At 42.7% G+C, this 22,498-nt stretch overlaps 1 protein-coding gene across 2 annotated transcripts in view; it reads right to left on the bottom strand.

Moving 5' to 3' along the window:
* LOC309701688 (SH3 and multiple ankyrin repeat domains protein 2-like) overlaps window positions 1–22,498 on the bottom strand; it is a 303,803-nt gene that overhangs the window by 181,896 nt on the left and 99,409 nt on the right. For both annotated transcript variants that reach the window (XM_082525846.1, XM_082525845.1), the window contains exons 3-6: window positions 15,912–16,115; window positions 14,348–14,419; window positions 11,765–11,873; window positions 205–356 (exon numbers count right to left, since the gene is read on the bottom strand). In XM_082525846.1, coding sequence (XP_082381972.1) covers window positions 205–356; window positions 11,765–11,873; window positions 14,348–14,419; window positions 15,912–16,115 — 537 coding nt within the window. The remainder of the gene's footprint in view (window positions 1–204; window positions 357–11,764; window positions 11,874–14,347; window positions 14,420–15,911; window positions 16,116–22,498) is intronic.

The following is a 22,498-nucleotide window of genomic DNA, read 5'->3' as shown; positions in this document are numbered from 1 at the left end:
AGAGGCATCATCCCTTAATCAGCTCAACATGCTGTGAAATGACAGGTCTGCATGCATTAAGAATGCATGTCGGTTACGTTGCAGCAAAACATCTTCGAGCATGATCTATCAGCTGTCAGACTTTCATTGGGCTTCTAACACAAAGAAAGCCAGCAATGCACAAGTAAGCAAGTGCTAAACAAATGAAAGGAGAGGAACCTTCACCGTGAGTATAATCTGGTTCTTCGACCTTGCAGCTTTGTGAAGAGCAGTCATGCCATCTTTTGCCCTGAAGTCCAAATGAGCTCCTCCATTCTTCAGCACCTTTATGATCTCCCCCGCATTGTCCAGGTGAGCTGCAAATGTCAATGGGCTCTCTAGAAAAACAAGAAATAACAACAACAAATAAATATTTTAATGACTGAAATTCTGTCTGGAAAGAAGAGAGAGTGAAGAAAAAGAAAGTGCAGACTGAAAACTCAAGGGACAGCATGTGTGCTATCATTCAAACCACATTTTAAGATTTGCTTTTACTTTAACACTTTAGGACACCTGAGAAAATTAGCACTTGTTAAGTGGTATAAGCAGGCATTGTAAAGTGAAATCTGCTGCTGATGAACCCAATGAAAGTCATGAACCAAAATGCACTGATCAAATAATATTCTTCTTCTGTATACTCTGCACTTGGTTTCAGGCAGGTTTTTCCACTTATGGTTTTGATGATGAAGAATTGGAATCAGAATAGGCTGTATCCGGTCTTTACGTCTGACATCATTAGCCCTTTCTGGGTCCAAACTCCACGTCAGGTCAAACAAACACTGCAGCATCACTCAGAGTTAAAAACTGTCTAAATTCTTTCATTTTTAATAAAATGATCAGCGTTGCTGCTTTACCAGGTGCAACAATTAAGTTTAACATCCAGGCATCCATGAAAACAGAATTTATTAAATTTAACAGAGTTAGAAGTTAGCAGGAAGTTAGCTCGCTAGTTTCCACCTAAGCATGATATAGCATGTTCTGACTGAGAGATTTCTAGAAAAATTCAAACGTACAGCTCTGCTATCACTTCCAACATAAATGAAGACAGAAAACTAAACAGCAGTGACGTTTGTAGGGTTACTGAAGTTGGACTAGCTGGTATATAATGATGTGCCACGTGATCGCTAGCGACACAGCTATGTTAGCATAACATAAACACAGTGAAGCTGGAGGATGAACGCGAACTTCTTTCCACTCGATAAAAGTTAACGTGAGGGTTCCTGATGGTTAGAGACAAATGCAATCGCATGGCAGGATGCTGTAAACAGACCAAACTTCAGTCAGGAGAACAACTGAGATAATCCATCCACAATACGAGGTTAGTCATTCATATACTGTTGCATGGGCTGGGCTGTAGTTACATCGTAAGGGTTTAAAAACGGAGCTTTAAAATGAACAGTGATGATAAAAACTGAGGGAGGTGACAGTGATCATTGACTGTTTTTAGGGGCTTTTTCAGATTAAATAGAACAAGATACAAAGCACTTAAACATGTTAGAAACACAAGTCTTAACAAACGCAGAGTAGTTTGGACCTGGAAGCAGGATTCATCACGTCATCACTTAAAGACTGAACTGACCAAGTATGTGTACAAATATGTAACAGAGTAGACGATAGACACGACTGACAGTTTGACATCAACATGACAATGGTGCAGAGTACAAAGATGCTGGAATAAATAAAAATGTGCATCAGCTTCTGCTTGGCTCATTTTTGTCCTTAATAAATCCAAAACTGACTCCCAGCTGCACGGTGCATTTTAACAAGATGTGTTTTGTGATGGTCTCGTGCATTTGGCTTCTTTTAGACTCACTCTTAGTACAAATAACACTTGACTGTAGTAAACTGGTGGATATACAAGTTTGAATGGACCTATACTTACATACTAAAATGAGGTAAATATATACGTGCTTCAGAAAGCGCAATCTGAATTTCAATGAGAGCGCTCTCATGTATACTTTCTGATGCAACATTTGGGAGTTTGTAAATTTTCATATTGCTTTTTTCACCATTCCATAATTCAAGTGGGGTTTCAGCACACCTTTCAGCGCTTACAGTCGAGGTTCAGGTTGTTACCTCATTTAAACTGACATGAAGCGGGCCGATAAAAACAGGTCAGTTCGCTGTCAAGACTAATTAGAGTAGTAAGGGATAAACTTTGAGGTGATTTAAACATCGACGAATGTTTCTCAATTAGGTCATCAAAATAAGACACTTTAGCAACAGCTGTGACCCAGTTTGATGATATATCAAACAGTCATGCTCAATCATTTCTAAACTGACACAGAAATCATCTATGGAAAGCATGTATGATTTTTCTGTAGTTATGTCAAAATAAATGATTTCATTCCAGCCAGCAGCAGTTCTTTCAGTTACCTTATTATATTGAGAGATAATACTGTCTCCTGCACACTTGTGTAAGTTTAGTTTGTCATTCTTGTAAAAATGTCACATGTGAGAAATATTGTTGTGGCAGAGCAGAGCCCAGTGTAGTGAAACTGGATAAGAGCGACCAAAAATTCAGTCGCTATGTTTGTTGTGACAAAGAGTCATGAGCACTTTTTGAGAGTGGGAAAGCTATTTCTCGCCTTGTACCAAAATGAATGGCACCAAGTGGGTAAGTGGCAGCTTCTGAAGGGATGGAAATGAGGCTTGATTTGTCCTACTGTGCTGACATGGGGAGCTAGACGAAGACGAGTGATTTTATTTTGTTTCTGCGATCACGTGGAGCTTTTGCTCACTGGCTGTAATCAATAGCTGGTACGAGCTGAGTCCTGAACACCAGAGACGCCTCTTCCTCTAAGCAGCAAGACATTCATTTAACAATAGCGCCCAACAGCTCTCAAAGCCCAATATGATAACCTCAATTCTCTGCCTAATAACCTCTTCTGCTCTTCTGCTCTTCACTCCATCTTTATTTGCCTTGGTAGACCATTTTTATGGCCAGTCTGTCCACTCAATACTGACCATGTTAAGCTCTCCAGCACTGGACATATTCATTAAGTGGACATAAATAAACATAATTGTCATCCTTAACAATCAGGTGAGTCAACAGCACTTAAATCGGTGCTTACCAAATGATTGGAGAGAGGTTTTTTGTGGGGGGTTGAACAACAATAAGGTCGACAGACGTGATCCCTTCTTACAAAAGGGTCTTCTGCTTTCTTTTGTTTTTTTAAAGGAAAAAGAGCAGCTTGATGTTTCTTCCTCACAGGCGGTTCTTCTAAAGTCCTCACGGTCTGATTAGCATCCTCTCAGGGGCAAGTACAGCTGAACCATGAGTGATTCTCTGTGCCATAGTAATACATGCCCTCCAGAAGCTCAGATCTCAGTGTAAATGTCTCCTCTTCCTCCTTGTTGTTTTTTTTTAGCAAAAGCTTTGAGAGTTTTCTGTCAATCCCATTGTGGTGTGAATAAGGCACGGCGGGACCACAGATCATCATTTAGAGCCATTTATTGTCATCAGCTGCAGCTCTTAAGCTGCCAGCCGCACATCACACCACAACTTACAACACACAACCCCTGCTCCCCCGGTTTTACCACGCCGGGTGTGATTGCAGATGCCGTGCAGGTGCGTCTGCACGACATCACCGACAACGCCTCACCACGCACCCCCATCGCCTGATTGAGGCCAGGGAGCCATCCGGCCAGACCTACTCCCCCAACCAGTTTCCAACCCGGTGACAGGACTGTGTCTCTTCTGGCAAGCTGGCACAACCCCGCGGGCATGGTCGTGAGCCCCTGCTCACAGGGACCTGTGCAGATGTCCGGCATGCACTGGCCTCTGGTGGATGTGAGGCTGGTCTGGCGAGCACGCCGATCTCAAGCTTGGTGCACGCCAGCTCCAATCGAGCAGGCTCCCCTGGCTCTGGGACCTCCGTCTCCTCTGTCACCGCCGCCGCTCCCGGCTCGATCAGCCACTCCTCTTCCTCCGGCCGGAGCAGACCCCTGCTCCCCTGTGTTTTACCACGGCGGGCGTGATTGCAGATGACGTGCAGGTGCGTCCGCACGGCATCGCCGACCATGCCTCACCACACCCATTAACTGTTGAATCTGTAGTGAGCTGGAGAGTGGGTGATATTTTAGTGAAAGGCTGATAGGACCAGTGCTTAGAGCAGCTGGTCCTAGCACACTTCAAATCCTGTCTCCCCCCACCCTGGACCCCCACCAATTCGCATACCGCCAGAACAGGAGCACAGAGGATGCAGTCTCCATCGCACTGCACTCTGTCCTCTCACACCTGGACAACAACAACACCTACGCCAGATGCTTTTTATAGACTTCAGTTCAGCATTCAATACAATCCACCCCTCACAACTCATCAGGAAACTGACAGACCTGGGCATCAGTTCCCTCATCTGCAAATGGTTACTGGACTTCCTGACCAACCGCCCCCAACATGTCCGGCTGGATAACCGCTGCTCATCTACAATCACGATGAACACCGGTGTACCACAAGGCTGTGTGATGAGCCCTTTCCTCTACTCCCTCTTCACCCACGACTGCAGACCTGCCGGTGGTTCTAACACCATCATTAAGTTTGCAGATGACACCACGGTGACCTACAGGGAGGAGGTGGATCGTCTGGGTGAGTGGTGTGACACAAACAACCTGCTGCTTAACACTGAGAAGACCAAGGAGCTCATCGTGGACTACAGGAGCAATGCTGACCCACATCCGCCCACCTACATTAAGGGGACGGCTGTGGAGCGTGTGAGCAGCTTCAAGTTCCTGGGAGTCCACATCTCCGAGGATCTCACCTGGACGACCAACTGCTCCAAACTGGTCAAGAAGGCTCACCAGCGCCTCTTCTTCTTGAGGACTCTGAGGAAGAACCACCTGTCCTCAGACATCCTGGTGAACTTCTATCGTTGCACCATCGAGAGCATCCTGACCAACTGTATAACAGTCTGGTACGGGAACTGCTCTGCCTCGGACAGGAAAACGTTGCAGAGGGTCATGAAAACTGCCCAGCGCATCGCCGGAGCACCACTTCCTGCCATAAAAGACATCTACAGGAAGCGGTGTCTGAAAAGGGCTGGGAAAATCATCAAAGACCCCAGTCACCCATCACATGGACTCTTCACCCTCCTGCCCTCTGGGAGGCGCCACAGGAGCCTCCGGACTAAGACCACCAGGTACCGGAGCAGCTTCTTCCCCACAGCTGTCAGACTCCTGAACTCTGCCTCCTGACATCTGACCCACATTAAACTCATGGACTGAACATACACACACCCACAATGGACAACTGTACCCTCAAACACAATAATAACATGGACTGAACCACCACTCACAACCACTAGCACTTTATATAGCCTCTGTAGAAACTATCTACACCCTCACTTATCTTAACTGCACTACTGTATAGCTCTGTGTAAATAATCATTCTGTACATTCGATAATCTTTAATCCTACAACTGTTTACAACTTGCATAGTTCCCATTTCTGTATAGCTCTATATCTCAGATTCTGTAAAGTTATTTATTTCATATTCTGTATAGTTTTTCATATTTATATCCTGTTCATATCCTGTACATAGCTTGTACTCACTACAGCCTGTACATACTTATAGTTATAGAATATTCACAACATACTTCATACCGTGTACATTATAACATACCATAATAGACCCATTTCTGTAATATACTCACATATCTATATTATAATATATATTGTAATATATCTATATCACTAAAGCACTTCTGGATGGATGCAAACTGCATTTCGTTGCCCTGTACCTGTGCATGTGCAATGACAATAAAGTTGAATTCTATTCTATTCTATTCTATATAAAAAGTCTGTAGCTTTTAAAAATAGATAAAGTTGTTACCGCCTTTAAAATACAAGTATGAATTATTAACCACAGTCAAGGAACAAATTTATGCTTGAACTAAGAGAACCCACCCCTTACATTTCCAAGAATGGCTTTTCACACAGTCTCTGGTGTGATGCTATGAAATGAAGGGTTTATGAGTTACATGTTGCTTGTTTAAGCATTAAAGCTTTTGGATATTAGCTAAGATGTTGGTATTATCATTAGAGGAGCAGCTCTATTATTCTTCCATAATCATAAAGGGTTTTGGTTTTTTATTTCCCTGCAAACTTAGAACACTGAATGTGTGGGATTTTGTGTTTTACACCACCGCTCATCAGAATGAACAATGTTTACTGTTGTACTAAAGTGCATGTTTGGCTTCTTTCAGTTGAGTGGCACAGGTGAGTGCAGCTCCATGTTATTACAGGTCAGACATGTCTCCTAATGCATGCTTATGGGCCACACATGTTTACAACACCATAAACACAGGGACAATGGCAAATATTGATGTGCTGTTGTGGAGAACTTGGACTATCTGTGTAACCTCTCAAGGATCCAGCTATCGCCTCAGGATGTTTTAAAGCTCTCCATTATCTATCAAGATGATTCCACACTGAGTGAAAGCTCAGTGTGGAATCACTGAAATGAAAGCTATGCCATGACAAAGCCTGCACTGCATTTTATACAGTAGATGTAAATGTAAATGTTTTCCTGAACTCTTCAACAGTCATCAGTGATGATTTGATGGAAACTTTTTAAATTTGGATTTTCAGTCCAGTCCTTTGACTCTTTCGCCCTGTTTCCTTTTTTAGGTGTGGCATCTTGACAGCCACTCGAAATCCACTGAACGGCCAGATGATCTACACTGAACAAAAATATAAACTTTTGTTTTTGCTCCCATTCCCCATGGGATGGACGTAGAGACCTAAAATTCATTCCAGATACACAATATAACCATCCCTCCCAAACAGTGGTCACAAATCAGTCCAAATGTGTGGTAGTGGGCACATCTGCTATATTGAGATAATCCATCCCACCTCACAGGTGTGCCACATCAGGATGCTGATCTGACATCATGAGTAGTGCACAGGTGTACCTCAGACTGCCCACAACAAAAGGCCACCCTGGAATGTGCAGTTTTGTCTCACAGCAAAATGCCACAGATGCCACAAGCAATGAGGGAGCGTGCAATTGGCATGCTGACAGCAGGAATGTCAACCAGATCTGTCGCCCGTGCATTGAATGTTCATTTCTCAACCATAAGCCGTCTCCACAGGCGTTTCAGAGAATATGGCAGCACATCCAACCGGCCTCACAACCGCAGACCTCGTGTAACCACACCAGCCCAGGACCTCCACATCCAGCAGGTTCACCTCCAAGATCGTCTGAGACCAGCCACCCAGACAGCTGCTGGAACAATTGGTTTGCACAACCAAACAATTTCTGCACAAACTGTCAGAAACCGTCTCAGGAACGCTCAACTGCATGCCCGTCGTCTTCATCGGGGTCTTGACCTGACTCCAGCTCGTCGCCGTAACAGACTTGTGTGGGCAAATGCTCACATTCGATGGCGTCTGGCACGTTGGAGAGGTGTGCGCTTCACGGATGAATCATGGTTCACATTGTTCAGGGCAGATGGCAGCTGAGAATGTCCCAGTTCTTGCATGGCCAGCATACTCACCGGACATGTCACCCATTGAGCAGGTTCGGGATGTGCTTGACCGGCGTATACGACAGCGTGTACCAGTTCCCACGAATATCCAACAACCTCGCACAGCCATTGAAGTGGAGTGGACCAACATTCCACAGGCCACAATTGACAATCTGATAGACTCCATGCGACGATGTGTTGCACTGCATGAGGCAAATGGTGGTCACACCAGATACTGACCGGTTCTGGGTCCCCAGACCCCCAATAGCGCAAAAAACTGCACATTCCAGGGTGGCCTTTTGTTGTGGGCAGTCTGAGGTACACCTGTGCACTACTCATGATGTCAGATCAGCATCCTGATGTGGCACACCTGTGAGGTGGGATGGATTATCTCAATATGGCAGATGTGCCCACTACCACACATTTGGACTGATTTGTGACCACTGTTTGGGAGGGATGGTTATATTGTGTATCTGGAATGAATTTTAGGTCTCTACGTCCATCCCATGGGGAATGGGAGCAGTAACAAAGGTGTTGCGTTTATATTTTTGTTGAGTGTATAAGATCCTGTTTTAGGTAATGTCCATCTGCTGTGGATTTTTTTCAAGAACATACGGCACACCATGCTGAGATGCGGCAAATGTTTGGCTAGCAGCACTTGGGAATCATCTTGTTGGTGCAAAAATGCAATTGTATGCCAATTATATGCTTGTGTTATTACTGTTAATCGATCATTTTAATCACTGCCTTGCTTGCTGTTAAAAGTGATTTTTCTGAGAACCCTTGAGTGGTGTCTGTGGCATAATTACTTTAAGGCAATAACTTGATAGTAATGGAAAGATCACGGAGCAAGCCTTTGGTAAATGAACATGACCACTCACAGAGGAATAATAATACGCATACCTCTAATGCAACTTTATTTCAGTTTTAGGTCCGTCACCATCTGCAGTTAAGGTATTTAAAGGCCTTGCCATATTTTAAGAATATATCATCAATAAAAATAAATAGATAAGCACAACCTTTCAGAATCATAGGAAACCCCAGATGTACATGATGTATTTGACATGTCCTTCATTTCCTATTTTCCCTGAACACGTCTCATCCTATTCCATATTTTTCTGTTTTCACAGTCAGCAGGCAAAATGTTTCTGGACAACCACAGGCAGCGTGCATGTGCTTCCTGTTATATAACAAACGAATATTGTGTGTATTTCGTTTTGGTCTTTTGAAGCTCCTGTTTAAAAAAATGTGCCTGTGTTGCTCCTGATAGATTTCTCATCTGTTTAACAGAGAACACCGATGATGTTAAGTGGAAGAAGAAGTTCCACAGCAAATTAAGTTGAGTGAACAACAGAGTGGTGCAGTGCATGCTTGGAGATTATATGTTGTTGTACTTGCGGGGTGTTAGTCTCCTCAGTCTGCTTCCAAGTGGTCCTGTGAGGACTCCTAACTATCATCCTGGCCTAGTGCAGCATGAAACACCTGCTCACTTTGATTTTATGGAACATTTGTGTGTTGAGTACACACTGACGTTAGGACATAACTCATTAGCTGGGTAGTAGCTGCCCACCCTCCATGTGTGGCTCCAAAGACACAGAGCCATGCCTCTGGCTGGGATAACTCTATTTGCCCAGGATGGAGCAGCCAGACCTAACCCACATTTTCCTCAAGGGAATTTCTATACACCACTCACATGTTCACACCTGGAACAAAGAAAATCCTTCACTGCTGCCCACAGGGCAGTGTCCTCCACTTCAGCAGGTTTCTGAAGCAGTGCACATGTTTGGTATTTAGTGGCTCCTTTTATATTTGACACCAAGGCCAAACAGCTCTGTTTTCTCGGTTTAATTATAGAATACTTTCACAAGGCACTCTAGCTTGTCTTGAAGGGTGAGTTCAAAGCTTTTCTCGCTTTCTTTTTTGAGTTCAGCAGAATTGAATGGCTTCTTCTTTATGCCATAAAAATTACATATATATATATTTTAAAAATGCAGTGTCCCCAACATACATGTGAGTTCTTAAAAACAAAGCCTTCATTCCCCTCCATCCTCACAGATTTTTACATGTACCATTTCTAATTTAGAGTGCAACTTAGTGCCTTGACAGCCATTCAAAAATTGAACTGCCGATTGCATCGAACTGTTGCTTCTGGAAGGATGCTGCTTTCCCTACTAGTATTCCTAAAACGACAAGTCACTTAATCCTGTGCATGGAGCAGCCTCTGGTCATGATGGGACTGGAAGTAGACCCCTTGGCTTTGGTGTTGGCTTTTTTTTTTTTTCCAATGAAGGGCTCTCGACCTTGGTGGACCACATATGATATCTTACACAAATCAGTACTTTTTTGGCTCTGGCGTCTCCTCCCATTTAGCTACATTTTAATACATTTCTTCAACAACATTTTACAACAACAGTTATCTCAAGATCATTTCATTGTAAGAAGCTACAACATTACAGAGAATGATTCACAAATAATACTCTATGAGCGAGCAAGAACCAGTTCAACAGAACAACCTGGCTCAGGAAGGGTTGGTTAATGACATACAATATTGCAATTAATTAGAGTAAAAGGGTGAGTGGAGAAAAAAAGGCTCCGGGTGTAATGGTTAGCACTTAAACAGCACGAACCTCCAACAGTTTAACAAAGAGGCAGTTCAGGATCACCTGATTCAACTCTTTAGCAAAGAGAAATGTTCTTAAAGTTATACGAGGTCTCCGTGTCTTGAAACCAAACTGGGAGCTGGTTCGATGGGACTTTGCCTCTCATTCTGCTTATGTAAACTCTTGTAACCACACTTTTCCATTTGGATAATATGTTCCTGTGGGGGCTTCAGATACGATGGAATCTGATCACTCCGATCTTAATTCTAAATTAAATTCTCCTCGTGTATGCTTCAGGGAGCTTTTAGGACAACCTGATTATAAGGAAGTACACTTTGACCAGCCTAAAGTAAGAAATACATGGACGAGGTTTTCAGTATCTTTTAGATAAGATGCTTCTAATTTGGTATAAAATTAGCACACAAAATGGGGAACTTGAAGATCATTAAAGGGCTTTTGCATTTTTAACTTTTTAAATATAATCAAAGTCGAAAATAAAGGCAAAAAAAGGTGTGGGCATACTTGGGGACTGACTCTTTTAACTGACTCATGCCCGTCCACAGTCTGCAGAAGGTTGTAAAAGTGCCAACAAGAGGTCGCTGTGGAAGCATACTTGCTCACTTTGGGAGATTTACACAGATGTCCTGGTAAGAGCGAGGGAGAGCAGACGCTAACATCCAAAAATCCACATCTCATTTAGGTGCTACCATGAGATCCACTAATGATCCTTCCACAGGTTCATGAATGGTAAACCTTTGACTACCTTTGCTTCTAATAAGCTGTCTTTTCTTCATCTTGGCCAAACTTCAAATAAATGGTCGATTTTTAAGCAAGGGTTGATAATAAACTAAAAACTTCAATACAATAAAACAAAAATAAAATCCAGCCAATCCAAAAAAACCCAGCTCTATGTTTTTGTAACTGGATTCTCCAGGTCCATCCATCCATCCATCCATCCATCCATCCATCCATCCATCCATCCATCTTCTTCTGTTTATCCGGGGCCGGGTCGCGGGGGCAGCAGCCCAAGCAGCCCAGACCTCCCTCTCCCCAGCCACCTCCTCCAGCTTGTCTGGGACCAGCCGAGAGATATAATCTCTCCAGCGTGTCCTGGGTCTGCCCCGGGGCCTCCTCCTGGAGGAACATGCCCAGAACACCTCACCCAGGAGGCGCCCAGGAGGCATCCTTGTCAGATCCCCAAACCACCTCAGCTGGCTCCTTTCGATGTGGAGCAGCAGCGGCTCTACTCTGAGCCCCTCCCGGATGGCCAAACTCACCTTATCTCTAAGGGAGAGGCCAGCCACCCTTCGGGGGAAGCTAACTTCCGCCGCTTGTATCCGCGATCTCGTTGGCGGGTGCATTGTGAGATGGGCGGCAGCTAGGAGTGGAGGTCCTGGCGGACCGATCCCCGGATACCAAGACTGGCAGTTGGGAGTCTCCAAGTGTTTTTACATTTTCTTTTTTGCAAATGAAGAAAAAAATGGACATATTCTGATAACACCTGGTGAGTTTTCTTCTTCTATTATGTGCTTCTCTGCTGTTGCTGACCCTCCTCAGAGTAACAGTGTGTATACATACACATTATCAAACCAGGACTTGCACTTGTGTAAACTGTAAATTGTGCTTTTAGTGTACTTGAAGTGTTTGTTGTCTGTGCTTATGAGCAGCATGTTGCCTTACCGCCAGTGTCACTATCGTGATAGTTGGGATCAAAGCCTCTTTCCAACATCTTGGCCACTTTGTCCACTTGATTATGCTGAACAAGGTCCATGAACTTCCTCAGATTGGCCTACACAGCCAGAAAACACAAAGCGCTATTAGAGTGAGGAAAAAGAACAAATGGTAGTGGGTGTGTGAGAGCGAGAAAGACAGGATAGAGGTTCAGAGCTGCAAAAAGACTGAAATAGAAGTTGAGATAAAGAATAACGAAGGGTGAAAAGTGGAAACGCTTAGGAATACATTGTTAAACTGAGAGAGGCTTGCAGATGGAGATGGAAGGAATATAAGGTAGAATACAAGGAAACTGAAAGCAGGCTACACAGAAAGGGACATGACAGGACTGAGAGTGTGGCGAGTGGAAAGAGTGGAATGGTTGCTCCTTCCTGTTCTGTCTGCTTTCTTTCCAGGCCACATGATAAAAATAGATAAGAGAGCAGCTCCCCAAAGGACAGGAGTAAAATGAGGAATGAAGAATGAGATGGCAAAAGAAGAGAAGGACAATAGGTAGCAAAATAAGAACGGACTGGAAAGAAAAGCAGGAGAATAAATGAGGAGGAGATTTTTCCTTTAAACTAACCAATAAAGAACGAAACAGTTTAAAAAACATTCCAAGCTTTATTCATAGAAGTAAAGGAATAAAATAAATAAAAAGCAAAAACAATAATCAAGCATAGATTTACCTCAGACTGGTCATGTAGTTGAGCTAAGCTGCCATTCAGCTGGATCAGCCAGTCCACATTAGCTAATGTGACAGCTGATACTGTTCTATCAGGCTGATGTGACCGAATGAAACGAAGCTGGTTTTCATCACAGATGCATAGAGCTGCTGTTTAAATCTTAACCATGATGAGTCAGTTAAATACCCAGAAATGTCAAGAGTTCATGTGTTTTTCTGGAATGTTTTATTTAATGTAGCTGATACGTCCCTTGTGTGTGTGTGTGTGTGTGTGTGTGTGTGTGTGTGTGTGTGTCTGCGCGTGTGTGTGTCTGCGTGTGTCTGCGTGTGTGTGTGTGTCTGCGTGTGTCTGCGTGTGTGTGTGTGTGTCTGCGTGTGTCTGCGTGTGTGTGTGTGTGTGTGTGTGTCTGCGTGTGTGTGTGTGTGTGTGTGTGTGTGTGTGTGTGTGTGTCTGCAGGCCTGATGAATCAGTCTGCAGGACGGTACCCTATCCTTCTCTCTCTCTTTCTCCTTTTACTGAAATAGTTTGGGAAATTGAAGTTTGATCGGCTCTCTCAGTGTGAGCTCGAGCCAACCGCAGGGCAGCAGACTGCATGGCAAACAGGATTAGCTCCGAAAAGTTGGGTCAAGCCAAGAAACAAACATTAGAAACATTAGAAACAGATGTCTGTCAAACGCATTTGCTAAACTGACCCTTTTGTAAACTTGGTTTGAGCACATTAACCACCGTGCCCCATATTTATTGAACATGTGCTTTTTCTGAACTTTTTGGATTCTAGTAGCCTACCACCTCTCGTCCATCCTCTCTTCCCTATAGTTGAGGTGGAGTTAGAGCAGCTGTCAGACTGTTTCCCATAATGCCGGTAACAGAGCGCTGCCAGAGACACTTATACTTTGGCTGCAATACAGGATTACAGTAGCAGTGGGAAAGCAGCCCAGAGCTAGCCTTTCACAGCGATGGAGACGCTAGAAATCTTCAATTTACTGTATACATTTATTTCAGTTCATGTGGGAGGAACAGAGATAGAGTGAGGGAGCAGTCTGCTGTTGGGCTGCCAGAAAAAAGAACAGCCTTCATCTGAGCAGCATACAAACTCACAGAGTTTTCTCGACTATCACACAGGAACAGCAAAGCCAAATAAGCATAACTGACAGGTAAGTCGCACTGTACGCTTGCTTGGACTTTCTATCCCTCACTCTTTTCTCGTCACAACTCGAGCTGCCAAGAAGCACAGCAAACAGATGCAAGCGTTAATCCAATTGAGAGAGTGATTATTGAGGCCACTACAAAGAAACGCAATCTGTGAGCGTCCTTTCTTTTCTCATTTTTATGATTTTATTTTGGCAACACCTTTGGTGTGAAACAGCCATTACTGTTGTGTTTTCACACTTCCCAGGGGTCAGCCAACAGTCAGAGTGAGGTGGGTGGAAGTGTGACATTTATTGTCGCACATTTCATTTATTATTTATTCTTGGATTTCATGATCATTTGTCTCAGCTACATGTACCCGGTTTCTAAGAGCATTTATCTGCTGTTCCAAGCACCCAGTGTCAGGTAGGTGCAAAGAGGCGCATCCTCGTTAAATATCATCTTTAATGTGTTTTTACCTCACTGGGATTTTTAAATCCATTCAGTTCAGCTGAATTGTGGGTAAAAGCTTATCGATAGTCTTATCGATGATCCTCTGTCTCTATGTGCATGTCAAAATCAAGGTGAAGTAAACATGTCAGGTCATGTGGCATTATTTGGAAAACCGGTCTCTGCTTTTAGTCAAAGTTGGCTCATCATAAATGACTTGCAATCCCTGTCTGAGAGTCAGTGTGCTTCCTAAGCATGTGACTAAATACTAACTCAACAGAAATCCTACCTTTGTATGAAGTTTGGCGATCTGTTTCTCATCGACATTGGGCTGTCTGTAGACTCTGCTCTTGTATCGGAACTGTTGAGTAAAAAAAAGTAAGCAAAACGGTTACAAATTGTAGGCATCAACAGAAATTCAAGAAAAATCATTATGACTTTATATTTAATATTTCTCCTGACAGTCAGTAACTTCTTACTGTAAAGCAACAGTTATATTATACCTCATTACACGTCTGTGCTGTACTGATCTGAGATCAGATACCACAGAGTGAGTGCAACTATGCCTTGAATAAAAGTCCCGAATCAAAAGGGTGGCTCCAGTAAGCCCTCTATTAAATTAGTACACATTTGGGATAATAAGTCTCAGTCACAGCCAGTTTACTTTGCACCTCTGGGTGCATCTTGAAAGCAACTTTTCCTCTGGAAAGGAAATCACTGGGGATAATGCCTAAGATGCGTCCTTTTGATCAAGAGCACACTTCACTACTTTTACGGGCTGTCTGCTGTCAGCTGTAAACATTTTACTGCAGGATTCGTTAAAGATCCATACTAACAGGATTTTTTAAATTACTTGCAAACTTATATCTAAATCAAAGTATTGCACAGAACCTTTGAGCCACATAAGCAAAAGAATGATTCCTTCAGTCCTTCCTCACTTTTCAACGATACTGAATTTCAGTGTTGATTTGAATTTTTTAAAATATACATCTCAAAAAATACATTTGCGGTTTGAGGTTTACACACAGTCGTCATGGGCATGGATGTCATTGTAATTTGGGGATTTTAATTATTTGTTTGAGCTGTCCTTTTTCCAGGCTACAGCATATATCTTTAAGAAGAAGAATTGGGTGCACAATGTTGGCTTTATTTAGGGTTTTCTATGACCAACATAGGATAAAAATCTATATATTGATTAAATGTCTCTTAGTAAGTTGCACGTTGACCAGGCACTTTTGTTGGACCATGTATTCCAGTAGTTTCCAGTTCCTGAACATCCTAACCACTTCCCTCTCATCTGAGGCTAACAGTTTGGCAAAGTGATGACACCAAATAACTTGTGCTTCGATAAAATTGTTTGAACTGATTATCTTGGAATCTGCAGCTGTGTAAAAATGGCTCCAGTAGACTTTAATGTAAATGTAGAATTCTCCTTGGATCTATCCTGTTATTCTGAGTATTGGTCAGTCCAATGAGTGCTGACAAATCCTTTTTATGCTGACAAAGAGAAACTACAAGCTACAGCAAATCATGCTCACTAATGACATTTGAGCCTGTACATATATGTTTGACCATGTGTGGATTAGAGAAAATCCAAGATACATTTATGCATCTAATTCAGATTTTTTTTTAAGTGATTAAAATGTGAACTGTTTTTCATTCCACCCTGGAAAGAAAAACAGTATAAAGAAATTTACCCTGATATTCATGATGATGAGTGAATGTAAACTTCTAACCTCACCTGTATTATTTACATCAGAATTTAAACAATTTCCCGTTTGAACTTTTAGATTGTGTAACATAAAATATCCAAAAAATGTGATGTGATTCACGTAAATTTGTCAACAGTTTACCTCCAGAGCTGGGACGCCCTTGCTGATTGGCTGGGGGTATTCTCGGAGGATGCGTTCTTCATCCAGGAACTTGCCTTCTCTCCCGTTGCTCGCTGGCTGGAAAAGCCCATAGTTGAGCACATCTTTCAGGCTCTGATTAAGTGTACAAAGGATCCGCTGCTTGGCAACCCAGACCGTTGCATCCGGGTTGAAGCGCATGCATTTCTGGTTGGGTTTGGAGCGCAGCAGAGGGGGAGGGGGGATATGTGAGAGGAAAAAAATAGACAAACTGATTAGAAAGTGATGCCTGAAGTGTTGGCTGGCAGACACAAGCAAGAAAAAGTAAATAATCACCTCTGAAAACAACAAACATTATGTGACACACATTTCACTTGTACTGGACTTCCAACTTTTGACTGGCAGATGCAAATAACTTGGACCATAAGACTCAAGAGAAGATTAGACCAGAGCTAAAGAACAATGGTGCCCAATTAAAACAGTTCTAACATATCCAAACTGGTGTTTTAATAACCCAAACCCTGTCCCAGTTACGAAAACTAGACACACACATCACTGCCAAACCTTTTTTAATTTGTTTTATTGTTAGGATGCTAAGCGGGGCCGCTGTCCTCGCTGCGGATGTAATTGACAGAACCCTTCTGCCCCTGCTCTTTCTCAGCTCCAGCTTCTGTGAAAAAACCCAAACAAATAATGCAGGATTTCTGGTCTGAATCAGAGAGGATTACGGGCACTGTGCCGTGGCACTGCTCAGCCAGTGATAGCAGGCCTGTGTCTTTAATAAAGTCTGAAGTGATGAACAGTTTGTGAACTCTGTGTAGCTTTAATCCTCTTGCCTGGCGTTGAGACGAAGACAGGAGGTGAAGGGTTGGATGTGTACAGAAACAGATGTCTGGCATCTGGCAGGGGCTGTGTGGACTGATAGGGCCTCCTGTCCTCTTCTTACAATAGCAGACTTCCATCCACTCCCATTGTTAGTGCTTCCTGAACCGACTGTGCTCAACTTCAGCATTATATATGAAACAGTGATAGTGTGTGCATGTGTTAGGGTTTGCTCTTGTACACCAGTGTGTGAATGTGTGCGTGAATGGGTGGATGACTGGATATGTAAAGCGCTTTGGGGTCCTTAGGGACTAGAAAAGCGCTATATAAATACAGGCCATTTACCATTTACCATTTGGACGTCAGCACAGAGATATACAGAATAAAAACTGACAAAACTGTGTTTTCCAGTGGTCACGCTTGAACTGTAGAGATATTCTCCTGGAGAAACAGCATCTGGCCACCTAAGACTGGAAATAAACCACTCATTCTTACCCATTGCTGTGACTTTATCCCTAACACTGTAGAAAAAAAAAAGCAACACTTTCACTTAGGTTTTTTAAATTTTTGTAATTATTAAGGACAAAGACATCACAAAAGTATGCCAAGAGGACAAAAAGGCTCACGTCCACTGAGATCTCTCAGCACCTGTAAGAACTAAATGCTGCATATGCTGACCACTGCAATGTTTAATTAAACATTGAATACTCTATACTGTTCCAGGTGAGATCCATGGCTCTGCACTTGGAGCTAATTCTTATCACAGCCACTTCACATTGGCTGCAAATTACTGCAGGAAATGTTGGAGATCATCACTCAGTAAAGCCCAGACATTTTGTGCATAAATGTTTTTAAAGACCCTAAAAAGCAGGGCAACCCTGAACTTGAACTTTTGCTTCACAAAATGGACGTTTGTACCACCAACCCTGGGCGTCAATAACTGATGGTAAAGATGCAAAACATATTATTTTAAAGATGTGACAAGACGAGCTCCAGAAGAAATGATGTGCTGGTGTTGAGGATGTGTTCAGTGACATTCTCAGGTTTGATCCTTGGTCCTTTGTGATGCTTAATTTCACCTGTCATCAAAACCAAGTAAATTCTCCCGTCAGTGAACCTTCATTACACTGGCTTACTCTCATGACTGGATGCCCTGCAGGAGGTTGTAGGGAGTCCTAGCTTTTTAAAAACTAGCTTAAACAGAAATAAGATCCCTTAGTATTTTGTGTCATCTTTGCTACTTTGGTTGTGACCATTGAAATTGGTGAAAACCTAATCTGTTATCATCTCCACTGGCACCCACCTGACTGTGAAATTAGCATGATCCACAGTGGCCAGAACTGATAGTGTAAGACCCAGACCACAAATACAGAATATTTGAAAAGATAATTTCAAACAGTGAGCATTTGCTGCAGCAACTGCTTTACATGGCACCCGACTAGGTAAAATCATCTTATTGGTTACTCCTCTTGTCAACACACATTTGATGGTGCTGGTGTCTGAGTTAATGACAGTTAGACTAAGCATATGTCCACAGCGGCTTTCTGGTGTTCACAAACCCGTCGTCTCCTGTGGTCCAAGCATTCAAACCAACCATGTTTGGAAAGCTCGCTTTGCTTGTCACTGAGTCCAGCCTCTGAATTTTTAGCAGAAATTAACTTTGAAAAGATGTTGTCTCTGTCTGGATGTAAGAACTGTGTACTGGCATTGAATGACAGTGGAGATGGATGAAATAAAGTGAGAAAAGAAAGCTTGTAAGAGAAGAACAGTGTGAAGATTGTGGAAGAACCAAGAACACAGAAAAGCATGTGGGAAAGAGGAAATGTTGTCACTCCCTACACCTGCCTTTTCTTGTCCAAGATGTTGGTTCTTTTGAAACATTATACATTGCTGCAGCTGACTTTTAGACTTTTTTGGATAAATTGCAGCGTGACAGAGATTATTACACTGTTAAATATTTTAGACAAAGTCTGGATCTCTTTTTCTCCTGCTTCTAGTCTTTTCACTCAGAAATGATATGAACGAGCACAGTTTTCAGGAGCCTGCCTCACGTGTCTGTGAGCAAGTGTGTGTTTGTGTTAGCTTGAATTATTCACTTGATTTTGATTTCCAAGCGGACTGTGTGACTCAATCATGTGATCAAGTGGCACCACTGAGTACTCACTGATGAATGTGAAATCAGAAGCACTAGTGCATACTCGTGAGAGAGCTTAGTGTACATGTGAACATGCACATACATATTTTATGCTGCAGTTCTTTTCACTTTGATAATTACGTCAACGGGTCATGAGTTTATTTCATCACTGTACATTTCAATCCACTGGATTGTACAAACTCAATGTGCAGCATAAAAGGGCATTACAAATGAGACAGAAAGGAACGAAACTCAGGAGAGGAACATCAAGTGGCTGAAGATAGAGCTTTGCCAAGCAGCAGCCCCGCCATCTTTGGTCCCTTTTACTCCTTTGTCCTTTTACACATGTGCATCCAATAAAAAGCTATTATTCCTCAAGGACATGCACGCATCAAGCAAAGAGCTGCAGTTCAGAGCAAACTCAAACTACTGCACAGACTCCAGAAGCACCTAGCTGCTCTTTCACATTCACACTGGCAGTCTTTTATGACGACGTTTACTTACAGATTCTCACTGTGAATGAAAGGAAGGCTGCATCTATGTACAGTTAAGGTCGCCTACATGTGGTACATGGTCAGTGAGGATGTAGGCTGCTTGTACTGTATGCACATAGTTCTCACAGAGCTTTAAAGAACAAGCAGCACCATACTGACCCACAGTGTAAATGTACCAACGCTGCAGTTTATGAAAAGCTAACAGCTAAAGTCACAGTTCCCACAGTTCATGTAAAACAAACAAAACTCTGTGGAGTCACTGTTTACCAGAACGATTTTAAAAGTAGAATCTTTCTTTTTTTTGGGGGGGGGTGATTTATTTTATTTATTGTTTTCTATTTTATATCCTTTACTTTTGTGTGAGTCCTCATGACTTGTGACTTAAATATTGTCATAACTAATTTAATCCAGGATTCTTCAATGAGTTGTTGTAGGTGCTGATGGCTGTGGGCAGGAAGCATCTCCTGTATTACAGCAGGTCTGAAGACACTCTGCTGCTGTAAACTGACTCATGAAGAGGATGCTCAGGGTTGTCTGTAATTTTCTTTTTTTTTTGATTTTGTGAAGAATCCCTCTTTGCACCATCATCTCCACTGGTTCCACAGTAGGACAGAAGCAGTGTTCTTCATCAGGTTTTTGAGCCGTTTTAAGTCCCTGGCTCTGATGCTGCTACCCCAGCAGGTGATTTAAGAAGACTCTCCACAACACACTTATTGAAGGACCCAAGCTTCCTCAGGAAGTACAGTCTGCTCTGACTCTTCTTGTAGATAGCTTCACTGATCAGTCTCCAGTCTAGTCTGTTGTCCAGGTGGACACTGAGGTATTTATACTCTTCGACCACCTACACTTCTAATCCATCCATCCATTCGCTTCCGCTTATCCTTTTCAGGGTCGCGGGGGACGCTGGAGCCTATCCCAGCTGTCATAGGGCGAGAGGCGGGGTACACCCTGGACAGGTTGCCAGTCTGTTGCAGGGCCAACACACAGGGACAGACTGACAGACCATTCGCACTCACATTCATACCTAGTGACAATTTGGATTAACCAATTAACCTATCCCCACAAGCTGCATGTCTTTGGACGGTGGGAGGAAGCCGGAGTACCCGGAGAGAACCCACGCAAACACGGGGAGAACATGCAAACTCCACACAGAAAGACCCCGGCCTGATGGTGGAATTGAACTCAGGACCTTCTTGCTGTGCAGCAACAGTGCTAACCACCGTGCTGCCAGGTAACATCCTAATCCCATGATGGAAATAGCGTTTGACGTAACACTTAACATGGCCGATCAACACAATTTAAAAACTGGTATAAAGTCCACACTTTTTCCGTCAATTGTTCCGTCTGTCCTGCTCACATCTCCAGTGGTTGTACACGGTGTCGTTAACTTGGCTTCACTCCACATCAGCCGCTTTGCTAGCTAAACACCGGTGTCGGCACATAAGGACGCTGTCATAGCCTGTCAACGATGTTGATTAGCTGTGTATATACGAATGTGAATCGCATCATTGGCTGGACTATGGGATAAGGCGGCATCGTTCTAATCCCATACAGGAGCAGCCAGTCACTTACTGACTCACACTGCAAAACAGAATTGTTAAAGTATTTCAGGTTAGATTTATTTATTTATTTTTGTGCGCAACGCAGATTTTCTGTGCGCAGAAACCAGCAGTGCGCAAATGCGCACGCGTGCAGCTTAGAGGGAACGTTGGTCAACAGGAGAATAACTTGGTGACTTTTTTCCTTAAACAATCACACAAACTTAGAATTGGGACTAACTGGATGGTCAGTCAGGTCCAGTAGTTAAGTTAAACTGAGTTGATCATTTGCTGTGAAGCGTTTGTGTGATAGTCTTTCACGCACATATGACTGTTTGGACAGTCATAGCGACAACATTAGATGACAAATTTTACACTTTGAGGTTTTGGTCCTACTGGATTACAACTTCCAAGAACTTGGAATCTTATTGGATTATATCCACACAGAGATAGGCACGTCGTGGCCAAGGCATGCCCACTCTGTCCAACCTGTCTCGTCTCTCACATCAGAATAAAATCAGCATAATCTCAGAGTAGGTTAATGAGATAAGTCCACCGATTTGATTGTGTGATTATTATGATTTGATGTGGCTTTTGCTTTGTTCCTGCTGAACTGCTTTTAGTAACACGCCCTGTATTCAAAAAGTCTAAATTGTGGACATTCCCTTTTTAACTTTTTTGAACAGTGAAGCATAAAACCTGCATATTCTTATAACATCACTCGAAGGGCTCTTACAGGTTACGCTAACCTTAAAATTAACAGTTAACTTGGTTTTCAAGGCCACTAAATGTAACCCAGTTATTTACCAAGTGCACCAATTTAGAGAGCCGTAGATAACCGGCGATACGGTCTCTCAATCACACCACCACACAGTACTGACCCACACATACAGTTCTTACACACACTGGACATTCTGGACATTGTTTCACTTCATTACTTAAATCACGCTGCTGTTATTGTGTATATATTTATTTATATTTCTTCATACATTCTTATATAGTTCTATATTGTGTATTTTGTTGTACAGTTATTTTATTTTCAACTTTAATTTATATATTTTATCTTATTCTCCCAGTTAAATTTACCCTTCATTCTAATTTGTGTTGTACAGTTATTTCATTTTTAACCTTAATTTATATTTTATTCCTTCCTAGTTAAATTTACCCTTTTTAATTTTTCATATTTATTTCCTATCTTATTCATAGCCTTTTCCTTTAGGTCACGAGCAGTTGTCCAAGCATTTCACTACATATCGTACTGTGTATGACTGTGTACGTGACAAATAAAATTTGAATTTGAATTTAACCGGTGTGAAGGTGCACCAGGGCCACCCTGGTAAACATGCCTTCAAAGGGACCAGGTTCGTCTCCCATAGGGACTCAGTATCAGTTAGAGCTGGGCAAGTCTCCTACCCGACTCCATCTAAGCTCTCTTTGCCTATTGGGTAATTCTTAGAGAAGAAACAGAGAAACACCGGGGACGATACACAGAATGACACGCAGACGCTCCGACGAAGAACAGAGGTAACCACACACTAAAAATACACACAGGGTAACAATCTAACTATACAAGACAACAGGGAAACAAAACAGAACACATGA

The sequence above is a fragment of the Aulonocara stuartgranti genome, assembly GCF_965226115.1.
Source record: "Aulonocara stuartgranti genome assembly, chromosome: 1".
Classification (NCBI taxonomy): Eukaryota; Metazoa; Chordata; class Actinopteri; order Cichliformes; family Cichlidae; genus Aulonocara; species Aulonocara stuartgranti.
This window is presented reverse-complemented; position numbering and strand designations above follow the sequence as displayed.